This window comes from Mytilus edulis, chromosome 4 (assembly GCF_963676685.1).
Source record: "Mytilus edulis chromosome 4, xbMytEdul2.2, whole genome shotgun sequence".
Lineage (NCBI taxonomy): Eukaryota > Metazoa > Mollusca > Bivalvia > Mytilida > Mytilidae > Mytilus > Mytilus edulis.
This window is the reverse complement of record NC_092347.1, coordinates 49,570,435-49,584,212: the sequence shown is the minus strand read 5'-3', so window position 1 is coordinate 49,584,212 and position 13,778 is coordinate 49,570,435. Positions and strand designations below refer to the sequence as shown.

At 31.7% G+C, this 13,778-nt stretch overlaps 2 protein-coding genes across 3 annotated transcripts in view; both read left to right on the top strand.

Annotated features, from left to right (window-relative positions):
* Window positions 1–13,778, top strand: part of LOC139519895 (erythroid differentiation-related factor 1-like) — a 495,405-nt gene that overhangs the window by 285,848 nt on the left and 195,779 nt on the right. The gene's annotated exons all lie outside the window — the stretch shown is intronic.
* The window catches only part of LOC139519889 (organic cation transporter protein-like), a 36,378-nt gene continuing 25,905 nt past the window's right edge, over window positions 3,306–13,778 (top strand). For both annotated transcript variants that reach the window (XR_011663741.1, XM_071312183.1), the window contains exons 1-4: window positions 3,306–3,604; window positions 7,041–7,252; window positions 9,004–9,234; window positions 12,697–12,899. Coding sequence is in view for 1 of the 2 variants with exons in the window: in XM_071312183.1 (XP_071168284.1) it covers window positions 3,418–3,604; window positions 7,041–7,252; window positions 9,004–9,234; window positions 12,697–12,899 (833 nt within the window). In the remaining variant the exon portion in view is untranslated. The remainder of the gene's footprint in view (window positions 3,605–7,040; window positions 7,253–9,003; window positions 9,235–12,696; window positions 12,900–13,778) is intronic.

The window sequence follows — 13,778 nt, the reverse complement described above, 5'->3', positions numbered from 1 at the left end:
AGCAGTAAAATCAGGTCGATATGACATGGTAAGCTTACTGGTGAGCAAAGGAGCAAAGGTTAACCTGAGAGGATGGTTTGCAATGAAAATTTCAGTTTCGGTTACAGCAAACAAACACGAATTGACAAGTTTGATGCTTGCATCTGATTTAAATCAAACCGAACTTTATATTGCAGTCCGACAAAATGACTTAACAAAATTGAGATCACGTATTCGATCAGAGAATATTGATTCTAAAACAAAAAGTGGATGGACAGTTCTCCATTACGCGGTAATATTAAATAATATAGCTGCCGTGAAGGCTTTATTACATGAAGTATTACATCAAAACGATGATCACTGTTTTGACTCAACTCAAGACGACCAAGGAGATTTGATATGCAGAAAGCCGACACCAAAAGTAAACATAGTTGACAATAACGGACTTACTGCTCTCCATCTGGCGGTTATAAACAACAACATCGAAATTGTAGCTTTGTAAAAAAGCTAAGGTAAAAATACCTGATCATTTCGATAGAACACCTTTCTATTACACAAAGAGTAACCGTGCAACACAATTATTGCTCATACATAGCTCTGGGATTAATCAAAGCACAGAAGAGGAAAATGGATATAACAAACCAGCTCTGTCAGCTTTGAGGACCGTGAATATTACCCTTCAAACTGCACTCAGATTTGTTTGTCGGGACTGTGTAAACATGTTAGACAAAGAGGGTGATACACCCTTACATTTTGTTATTAAGAGGCGCTTAGTAATAGAGGAGTGTAGTGGTTGCATAGAAACATTGCTACGGAATGGGGCTGATCCTTATTTATGTAATGAAAGTGGCTTTTCAGCATATGAGTTGATCGATTCCAGTTCTGAAACAGCCAAACATATAAGCTACAGTGCAACGTATAAACAATCACTTGAGAAGACTCATGCAGTATTTGCTTTAGTCCTGTTTACCTTTATTGCACTGACTATTGATCTTCCAGTATGGTTTTCCGTTATGATTAGTAAAGAAAGTCAAAATGCAGTTTATTGAGTTGGGCAAGTTGCAGAATCTGGTAATATTACCTTGGTGCCACTGACGAAAAGCATATAATGTTATATTGCTCACTTTTTCACTATTTTGGTCATTATCAATTACGTTCAAAATAACATATTCAGTTTTTCTAAGGCGTATATTTATAATTGTTGTATTAATAGGATGTGGTGGTTTCGTATTATTCGGTGCATTAGTGTACATTCAATTTATATATAAGTTCATGTATATGGCGGGTTTTGTTGCTATTTTATTTATCCTGATGTCACAAAGAATGTCACATTCAAATACGGTATTATTTATACATAGGCCTTCTTGGCCAGGGCTGTTTGGTATTGGAATCTTACCCAGCATTTGTATATTTTCTATGTTTTTTTTTGGTATTTTGTCACTGATACATCTGTTAAAGAAAAATTAAGAAAATCTCTTTACAACATTGATTTTTATACCATTCGCGATATGAATACGCTGAACATATTAACTACTTTAAATTGTACAGAATTTAGCCTGGAAAATATTACATGTTCAAGTTTATTCCATAATATTACTTATAAGAATGGTGTCGATTTCAATATACAGTTTCATACTGACCCAAATATGACAAGTTATAGAGGCACATTTGCATTGGAATCAGAATTTATAGACTGGTCAAAAATGGTTTTTTTTTACATAAATAAGGCCGTTAGTTTTCTCGTTTGAATTGTTTTACATTGTCTTATCGGGGCCTTTTATAGCTGACTATGCGGTATGGACTTTGCTCATTGTTAAAGGCCGTACGGTGACCTATAGTTGTTAATGTCTGTGTCATTTTGGTCTTTTTGGGATAGTTGTCTCATTGGCAATCATACCACATCTTCTTTTTTTTTATATTTATAGCCTTATTTTGTCTTAATTTTTGTTTACATGCAATACTTTCCTATTATTTTTTACAATATATATTTATTTTTGTTCAGAAAATATTCAGGAGGATTTTCAAAAAACCAGTACTGTTTTTAAATGGAGTGGCAATATGCAGTAACATCAATGTATCATTTTTGATTGCCGGTTATGTATATTTTTAAATGAATAGTAGTTGATTTTTATAGTCTTTCAGATAATTAATGTTTTATATTCACCTGTTCAAAAATAAGACAAAATATTACAGAATGTAGTAACAAATAATGTAAATGATGAAACAATTATCATGATTTATAACCCACTGTCGCGAAATAGAAGAATATTCTGGAATATTATTTCCACTGGAATAAATATTTCCACTGGAATGAATATTTCCACTGGAATGAATATTTCTACTGGATTAAATATTACAGTATAAGTTCCTAACGGAATAAATGGTATAGAATATTTGTTCCAACTGGAACAGGTATTATGACATTGTTTATAACAAAGTTTCCAGTGGAACTTCTGTTAGGCGGAACAAATATACGTTAACACCACGTAGGCAAATAAATTTAGTAATGCACAGGAGTCAGAACTGAATGTAGATGAAATGCATATCTGACGTCACAGATTATCACTGCCATCAGTTCCTTTCTAAACACATCTTAAGAGTAAAAAAAAATAACAGCAAGTTACACACATTTCAGTAGAACTTCATTGTTCACTTGTGTGAAAAGATATCCTATTTATGAATAAGAATATGTGGTATGAGTGCCAATGAGACAACTCTCCATCCAAGTCACAATGTATAAAAAGTTTACAATTATACGGCCTTCAGCGAGAAGTCTTATCTCACACTGAACAGCATAGCTAAAGGGCCCAAAAATGACCTGACAATTTGCCATTATTCATATTACAGTCAACCGGCCATATCCGACACCTGAGTATTCAAACATCCTGCTTTAACCGACACATTTTCATGGTCCCAAAATATACAAATCCTTTCAGAAAAAAGTTTTCCGACATCCTGCTCAATCCATCATTTTTGCTGCCGTCCCTCCCCCTCCCCCCCCCCCCCAAATAAGAGTGTCAGATTACACAGGTTACACTGTATTGGACGCTATTGTGTCCTAAAAACCACAACTTGACTTAGATGTTCATGATATTGTTAGTTTTTGGTCATTTCTCTTCACATGCTGTAGAAGATAATCATACTGATAAACACGTAACAAAACTGTCAAGGTTTTTATCATTACAAGAACAAAACAATTTATTGTAACATGTACATCACTGGTGACATTTAAGGAGAAGACAAAACATATAAAAAGAAAAAATCCTTAATTACACTGGTAACACTTCAAATTAGGTCATCATGCACATCTTTAATAATTTGATGAACGTATATACTTAAATGTGCGTAATACTTTTTAGACAGTATATCTTGTAAACAATCCTAGAGGTAACAGTAGTATTTGACGAAAGTGTTACTTATTATGATACACATTTGAACATGGAGGTATCTACAATAACTTGTAGCTCAGGTCAAAATAGACTGAATGAAATTAGTCCGGCTACAGACGTAGACAACATCCTGAAAACACTAGGAGGTTTTGGAAGATACCAAAAAATTCAGTTACTTTTAATATGTTTCTTTGTATTGGAAGATAGTTTTCATTTAATTTCATCCGTTTATATAGGTAAGTATTCATATAGATTCTATAAGATATATAACTCGTATATAGCGAATTCCTAGGCATATGAAGATACTAATAATGTCTTTCCTTTTCACATAACAGAATGAAAAATAAATGCATAACTAACAAGCAAACTATATACAAAAGTATATGTATGCCCTTTTCACAAAAATGTAATTTCTAATGATTTTCTACCCAGGAATAGATAACCTTATCTGTTTTTGGCAAAAACTTTCAGAATTTTTGGTCCTAAATGTTCTTTAACTTTATACTTTTTTTTTAGCCTTTGTTCCTATTTTTCTTTTATTCTCGCGTTCAGTGAATTTTCGCAATTTATCTCTTCTATAAAATATGATTAATAATCAATACGTATCAAACATCAATTGGCTATAAGTTACATATTTTGGTAAAATTTTGCGTACAACTTCGACTTACTTAAAAGTTTAGTTTTTTTATTGTTAGGAGTGTTATCTTTCATACACATTTTTTTATTCGCCCGTTTACTTAAACACGCTTTAACCAATTTTCATGAAACCGTTTGGTGAATTGTTTATTATTGACGTAAGCTCCATTTAGATATTTATAAAATTTTAGTTTTTACTTGTCTAAGCTATGGGAATTTCTAGTTTTCTACCAATAACTCGAAAAGGCTTGAGCATTTGTCATCAAACTTTGGTGACTGGTTTATATATTAAAGTAATTTCCCAGTCCTTTTTGGTATTTGAAATAAACATCGGAATTAACATTGAAAAAGCGCCTGGCTTATTAGCGGCCATGGCGCAGCTCTTTATCATATTACATATATACGTTTTAATGATGTGTAATAAAAGTACGGTCACATAGTTCATCATTCAAAGTTTCAAAGTGGTTTATATATGGGAGTTTTTCAATAAAAGCGTTCCTTTCAGACCTAAAAAAAAAATGAAAAATCAACTTGTCTAAAATTTATTTTCAAGAGTTATTTTAAATACCTCTATTACAGACCTGTTTGTAAACAAAACGTGCAATCTTAATTACTCTTTAAAATGATATTATTTTCATAATTTGTGTACTGTTTCGACGAAACTGCTTCTAAACACACATATTTTTGCAATTTTAAATGTTTCCTATAGACATTCCAGTTTGTTTACTTTATACACTAGAAAAATCTCATTTTTTTCTGAACTGGAGAACCATTTTTTTCGATAAAGACTAGACAGTACTTCACATATGAAGGTACAACTCATGTTACGTAGAGGACATTTTGATGCGTTTCGTAGTTGACAAAACCGTTTTGTAGTGGACAAAAAGTTTCGTAGTTGACATCAACCCTATTCTATGTTAATAAAAACATGAAACTAACCCTTGTTATTTGTTTTGCACGAATATAATTGACAAAAGAGTAAAAAAAGACTGCATGGGAATGGTAGTGTCCACTGCGAAACGTTTTTCTCCCAAACTTGTTTCGTAGGTGACCGTTTCGTAGGGGACATATTCACATGTTTTATTTTTTCCCCACAACCCCTATATTGCAATAGTAACAAGACTGACTGTATTCATCAAAGCCTGTATTAATCTGTACACTGATATTTTTTTTATAATTTTAAAACCAGATACTGAAGGAGATTTGATCCGTTTCGTAGTGGACATTTACAAAAATACGGTATCACTCTGGTCCATTTGATGTGCTCAATTTTTCTTACCAACAATTTAATTGCCGTTATAAAAGCATCACTTCTTTTGTAAGACCCTAATGTTTATATCTCTTGCAAACAAAAACTTACATTGATTTTATAAAACTGTTTATTAGTAAATTTTAGTGACTTCGTTTCGTAGTGGACATTGTGTCAGGGACACACCTTCTGAAATCAAAAATCCTATGTAAAAGCTGTTTATTAAAATATGTTGGCTCTAAACATACTTTTGAATTATTAAAGAACTTATATTAAGTAAAAATAATATTTATTTCTACATTTTTTTTACGATATTTTAGAGTATGAATGTTGAACAGGCGATCTAGGGACATGCCATTTTGGTTGTTTTGGACCATTCAAGAATCAATATCTTATCAATCCCTCTAAAAAATAAACTGTTTCTTTGCTTAAAAATGTTAAATCTAATTCAATGTACTGACTGCACAAAAAATTACTTGCAAAGATCAAACACATTTTTTTAAAGTGGCTGGGACAAGAAAGTACGTTTTTATTGAAAAACGCCCATATCAAAAAATACTCTACAAAATGTTCAAATAGGCGTAACGTCGTCGAATTGTAAGTCGCTTTTTGATGTTTTTTTACTTTCAAACTGGATCGATAATATATAATATACCAAAGATGAATCACGAAGTTTACAACAATACTCTTTGTATGGACTTCAGTTCACATTTTCTATGTCAATTTTAGATAGTTTCGATCAAAATAGTCACAAAAAAGTAATTATTCATCGAAATGACATTATCTTAATGGAGGAATTTTAAGTTAAATGATAAATACGCCTACAATGAATTTGTTGTCAAAAACTCAAATCAATCTTCTGACGATGTAAAAAAAAAACCTAAAAGTTATGTTTTGTTGATGCATTGATATCAATAAAATTTAGGTTTTAACATATTTTGAAGAATCCTTTAGCAACCTTGACCTTGGCCGCGTTTGATCACAAATGTAAGAGCATTAAAACACATTACGGTGCATCTGTCATGCATAAAGATGATGTTATAAACCGACTGTTATAGCCTGAATTCTAAACTATTATTATAGCAAGCAGAGTCAGTTTATATATAATAATTGTTTTTCCATAGAACGCATGTTCATTCGTATTGTACGTTCGTCCGCGTCAACAACTCGTTTTCGCAACTCTTCTTTTTAGCGGATTTGACTTCTGTTTCTGCACACGTGTTTTGGTTGTTTATCTGAACGATGTCTTTGAGTTTTCCATAGAAAACTTGTACAATACGTATATCTAAAAAAAAAAAAAAAAGGATAGGCATCTTGTATGGCAACCTCTTCTTTACAAATTAATGACTGCGTTTTATGGGTACTTCTTTTTTTTTCTTCGAACGTCACTGATGAGTCTTTCGTCTACATGGCGTATCACATAATCATGGTATCTTTGGTGAGTTTTCTTTCTGGGAAATTAATAGATGATCTTCATTCACAGCGTATATAAAAGGAAACCTCAGAAAAATTTCTTTATAACATTTACCAGTCTTTGACATTTGTTCGTACTGTTTCGAACTCACCAATAACAATAAAATAAAGCACAGACACGTGTCTCTAACACGTGTTCTATAAAGATATATATAAAGGAATTTTCTTCAGAAACACTTAAGTGCCTGTGAACCAAAGACCGAAATCAGTACTTTTTGCTATCTTTTAAACCTTCACACTAACCGCAAATGAAAAGGCCAAAAAATACTTTGCCCTAAGATTTTATCCTGTATACATTTGATGTTTTATTTCAGCTTATCGACCCTTTTACCAATGTGAAGACATTAACTCTACCAAATACTTACAAGACCGTAATGTTAGCCAATCATCTACCATAGATATATCATACGGGAAATGTGATATAGGTATACGCGTGAATACGTCTCTCTCCAGTTTCACCTCAAAGGAGGCTTGTATGAATGGCTACAAGTATGACATTCCAAAGGACAGAACGACGGTCACTGAGGTATTGATTCAGTATAAATTAGTTCTTAAGTTGATAAATAATCCTTCATTATTTACAAAACTTTCATTGATATTTTCTTTGAACGGAGCATATTTTTCAAGCAATTTGATTTGATTCTGATTTCAATGCAGACGACAAATGCTTCTTCTTTAGGTTCCTGGAAACCAAAAGTTTTAGAAAAAAAAGAACTAAATATTTCAGAGGAAAAAATGATGAAAGGGCATAAAAAGTAAAAGAGAACAGTAATAAATAAAAGTGTTAATTGATGGGAGTCTTTAATTTCTTTATTCATTAGTGCATCTTTGTTTATCTTTAAGAACAACACTTATTCTGTAAAATTCTCATGAAAATGATTTTGCTATTGAAGTTTTCTACAATAAGATAATTAAGGTCCTCATAACCGTTCATATTTTAATATCATGTTGAAGTTGCAACCTTAGTTTTAAACCATAGATGACAGTTGAAGGAAGAAAAATGTCTTTCAAATCGCTAGAAACATTTAAAATTTACATAATTGACTTATTACTGTTTTGCACAATTTTTGTTTGGTTAATATCAAACATGAGGAGAATCTTTTAGTTATTAACACATATTACAATCACACCCACATATTTGCGTAAGAATTGAAGTTTGAAAATGTTCAGGGGCCGTGTCAACGAAGCTGTCCTAGGACTAAGACATGTCTTAGGATGGTCTTAGGACACGTCTTAGTCCTAAGTCGGCTTAACGAAAGTCTCCTAAAATAAGATATGTCCTAAATTTGGTCCTAAAGTTAGGATATACAATTAGGTGTCTTAGGATAGTCCTAAAGGTTACATCGTCCTAAAACGTAATAAAAACAACAAATATGGCATAAACTCAATACTAAAAATACTAATACAATATTAAACTATCATTAGATAAAATTAATAAAAAAAATTATTGTTTAATGTTTGTTAAAGATTTAATTGTATTATATTAAATTATTTCGTGATGCCTTTTTTGAAGCCTAAACAATACTATCATCATAAGCAACATATTTTCAAATATGGGAAAAAGTTTACTTCTTTTTTACCTAATCCTGATTCGATACATGTAATGAAATCGAGTGGACCTAAGGACAAAACTAGTTTATGAACTAAAATTGCAGCACGAATATCACAAAGTTTTGTGACCATTTACTTTTGTTTTCGTATTAAATTCATTTATATCTTTTATCATATTTAATAACGTATTTATTAGTATTCCGTAAAAACTTTAACTTTTATTTTGCGTTAATTGTTTTCTATATAAGAGTCATCCTCCCTCTCTTTACATATATGTTCTAAAATACAATTCAATCTATGTCATACAAATCTCTACATATATTTTCAATTAAATAAATGTGTTAGGATGGTCCTAGGACCATCGTAGTTAGGACTGTCCTAAGACAGCTTTGTTTTACATCCTAAGACATGTCTCAGACACGTCCTAAGACCATCCTAAATAATGTCCTAAGACCTATCTTAGGACATGTCCTAGGATACTTTCATTGACACGGCCCCAGATTTGTTGTGTATTGATTCGGCGTATCTGTATGTATTCAACTTACAGTTTTTGACTGCCCTCTTATATTGTATAGCGTATTGTATGCTTGCCAGTGAGATTGTTATTAATTTCAGAACCAAAGGAGTACAAATTAAATGTCAGCGCATTTACAGTTCATTGTACATTTTATTCATTGAAATAGTACCGATTAAATTTACTTTAACTCTATTCTTCTTTTCTAACAGTGGGATCTTGTTTGCAGTGGCGCAGAACGTTCAGAGCTGGCAACAACCCTGATTATGCTAGGTCAAGCAACAGGAGCAGTTATTTTCTCTCCTATATCAGATAAGATAGGACGAAAACCAAGCAATATATTCGCTAGAATTATGTACTTTTTAACAGCTTTGGCGACTGTGTTCTCTCCTAACATTTCAGTATTTTTGGTGTTCAGATTTCTACAAGGAACATTTCAGGGCGTAAGTACTTGAATCTTACCTTTTCCATTTTTGTTTTACTGTAAAGCAGATAATTTCTTATATTAAACTTACTAAAAATAGGACTTGTCTTATAAAAAAAAACCTTTAAGTATCGTGATACCATTACGTCGTTAGTTTAAGTATGTACATGTAGTACTCAGATAAATTATAAGTTGTACTAGTCTATAATGAGATGCCATAAGGTCGTTTCTTGAAGTACATGTACTCAGTTCTGCCTTACCGTTAGGTTGTTGGTTGCTTGAGTTATTCCTGTTATTTTTTGCTTCGTTACATAGATTGTTGTTATGTTATAGTAAACATTTTGTAGATATGTTTGTCATTTTATAATACGTTGACTTTTGTATCTTTTGACAGTTACACAAGCCATCTCGGGACAGTAGTATGTCTAAAATTTAAACTCTCTATCTTAATATTTTGTTCCAGTATAGAATAACTACTTATTTTTTGTGCGTGTATAAAATTGACAAATAAAGAAATCTTAAAACTTTCACTGCATGATTCACTCTTCAATGAAACTTAACTATGCTTGATTATTTCTGTTGGGTAGACGCATGGGTTTTGCCTTTAAATTCGATATATCATGGTGTTTATTTAACTCTTATTTGTAAAGACATGGAGCAAAATCTGTTTTATGTCTATTTCAGAATAAGGAAAACTTGAGAGATTTTCAAAAAAATAAATAAACATGCCAAGTGATATCAATTCGCCGTTTCAGAATTTAATGCATCTGGGTAATAGTTTCACAATATTGCTACAATAACATACAATTAACACCTTCAACTTTGTACACGCGTCAGACTATACAATTACACGCGCCAGAATATACAATCATTGTAATAATTCTTTATTCCGTAAGCAAATATACAGCTCATAGGATTAAATACATACACAAATTATACAGTTTAAATATACATATACAGCATTAATATATAGCGGAGTTTGGCATACAATTTACATTGGTAATAAACCAATAGTGAACACACTGTCAAAATCGTGCTTAGAATTTAAACACTTGTGATACATGTTTAGATCTAGGATTGTGTTTAATTTCTAAACACATTTTTCAGTAAGCACATAATATTTAAACATGACGTGAATTTAAACACGTTTAAAATGAAAGTGTATAGAAATTAAACACATTTTTCTAAGCTAAACACGATTCTAAACACAATCCTAAACACATTGTACTGAGACACGTTTAGATCTAAACATGTAAAAAAAGTGCACAAAAGATGTGCTTAGAATTGTGTTTAGGATCTAAACACCGTTTTTACAGTGCACCTATTGAAAACTGGGAGAGATCCGTTTGCGCCAAAAATGCGTCCTTTTGCGCCACAACTTTTTTCTCCAATGCTACGTTTGCGCCACCTGTTTTAAAATTACATGGTATCAATTGCGCCAAAATAAATCATACGATTGCGCCAATTAGAAGAAAAATGACTTCCCTCTACCTTTATTCGACTTGGAAACGGCAGTTTACACGGCAAATGTTTCCTTTTTTCAAAATACTTTCGTCTTACTGCTGCTGCATGGGTAATTCCTTATTTAATGTATGTAGTAGCTTGTAACTTCACTTCATTGTCCAAAAAGACAAACAGTTTAGGATGAAATACATAAAACAGTTCATAATAATTCCCCGTGGAATGCTTCTGCTCCATTACTAGTACGTCTGGCGGTATATAGAGTTTCCGCCCATACGGATGGTGGGAGCAAAGCAAAACATAATCAGCAAAAGCTTATAATATTTTCTTCTCTTTTGGCATATCTTATATTAAATATTCAGCAAAGCAAAAGATTGTCTCTCTCTCTGTACATGGACTGTCTACTGAATTTCAAGTCATTTCTCTCCAGATGCTCATCTTCATGGTGAAATTTCTCCGATCATATGATACTTTTTAAGCCAAAAAATAAGAACAACTATTAATCATTAATATATTTATGATTGATATGTGTACAGGTAAATTGGCGCAAATGAGTTCCGATTATTGGCGCAAATGATACATTTTAAAAATAAAATTTGGCGCAAATGATACCCCTGAAAAACAGTAATTGACGCAAAAGGAAAACTCAAAATTGTCATTGATTTCCTTTAATCTTCAATCAATATGCATAAACATGATAAATATCGTTAAATGAGGCAATACACTATATAAAATGATGAAAAAGATTACATTTTAATTGTGTTTTCCTCTTGTTTGATTTCAGTTCTTTTGTATTTCACAATTTGTGCATGTATTTTCTGGACAATGATGCACACACATAATGTATTTTGCAAGTTTATTATATATTGTACAAAGATAGTTTTAAAAACAAATTATAAGATAAATATATCATTGTTCTAAAACACAAGTAAAAGTAATATTATGATACGACAGGGTAAACGTAATACTTGCTGTTATACATAATAAAATATCATGTAAATAAATATAGCAACTGAATTAGATATATGTTTCATTTTTTTTTCTATCAATATTAACTTTCTTGTCATTAAAATTGTTTTCTTTTGCATATTCTTTTAATTTTAATATTTATTTGGAATAAATAATTTTAATTAAAAAGAAATATGTTTTCTTGTCGCTGAATAGTTCCTTGTCGCTTCTTGTCGCTAATATTATTCTTCTTGACGCTTCTTGTCGCTTCTTGACGCTTCTTGTCGCTTCTTGATGCTTCATGTCGCTAAAATTCTTCTTGTCGCTAATCAGTGAGACCGGTTTCACAAGCGGACACCAAAACATAAGGATTGCTTAAAAACGTTCAAGAAATGATATTTAACAAATGACATGACTTTTGTTTTGTTTTGGGGTACGAACAACGAAATCATGTATAGTCAATAAGATAATGAATCGGAAAATTTTTCAATTTACACCCAGCACATTTAAAAGTAAAAAAAAAAACAGTAGCATAAATGAAAACAACACGTTATCTAAACTTCGTGAGTTCGAAGTATCATTTTTTTTTTATTGAATTATAAAGCCTTCCAATTGATATTTTATAGTGTGTCTTTCTATGTTGTGATGTTATACTATTGTTTCAGAAAAGGAAGAAGGTTTGGTACCATTTAAACGTTTAATCCCGCTGCAATTGTTTGCACCTGTCCCAAGTCAGGAATCTGATATTCAGTGGTTGTCGTCTGTTTATGTGGTTCAGAAGTGATCCTCGTTTCTCGTTTTTATATAGATTAGACTGTTGGTTTCTCCGTTTGAATGGTTTTACACTAGTATTTTTTGGTGCCCTTTATAGCTTGCTGTTTGGTGAAAGTCAAGGCTCCGTGTTGAAGGCCGTAAATTGACCTATAATGGTTTACTTTAATAAATTGTTACTTGGATGGAGAGTTGTCTCATTGGCAATCATACCACATCTTCCTATATTTATTGAACTGAAAAAGTTATCTTCACGATGAGGTTCTAGACACTGTAGATTGAAACTGCTGTTGTATTTTAGGGAAGTCTTATGACATGTACAATTCTGTATATAGAATTGCTCCCAAAGGAACTACGACATCGTGCTGAAGGTGCTAATATAACCGCATGGACAACAGGGCTTGTCTTGACATCAGTGATTGGCTATTTGTGTCGGGATTTAACATGGAGATACATGCAACTGATTCTAGCCATCATAACTTGTCACACACTATTTGATTGGTTGTAAGTAAACTATAATTAGGCTGTGCAATTTTTATGAAATGAAAAGAAGAGAACAATCACTTTTCCCTTATAAATGATGCTGAAAGTTTCAAATACTATTACACGTATGAATACATTGAAGAGTTTGATAGATAAATAAGAATGTCTGTCTGATCGAGAAGAAAAAATATAAATATAAACAAAATGTTGTTTTTTGAGGTATTGAATAATTGCTGGTTATTTAAGGATTTAGAGACCCTACTTTATATTTCAGGCAAAACATAAATTGAACTTAATTTCATAATATAAACATGATAGTCGCACATTTACATGCTTGCACTTTGAGTAAGTATTTTTAACACCTAAGCCATCTCCTTCATCTTAGTTGGTTATCGTTATAGAAAAATGTTTAACAATAAACTCATCACAGATACCAGGATTAAATTTTGTATTTACGCCAGAAGCGCGTTTTGTTTACAAAAGACTCATCAGTGACGCTCGAATCCAAATAAGGCCAATTAAAGTACGAAGTTGAAGAGCAATGAGAACCAACATTCCTAAAAGTTTTGCCAAATACAGCTAAGGTAATTTATTCCTGACGTTGAAAAGCCTTAGTATTTCAAATGATACAATTATTGCTATTACGTTGTTTTTTTTAATTTTTATTTCCTTGTTCTGCTGATAATCATTATTGTGGCAAATTTCTTAAAATATTATAGATACTTAAACTATTCGATGTATAGTATTACCAAATATTTTCAAAATCAGAATTGAAAATTTGTCATTTTAACCAAATATTAAAATTTTAAATGTTAACAGGCAAATAAATAAACTCATCATAGTTACCAGGACTAAATTTAGTATATACGCCGGACGCGCGTTTCGTTTACAAAAGACTCA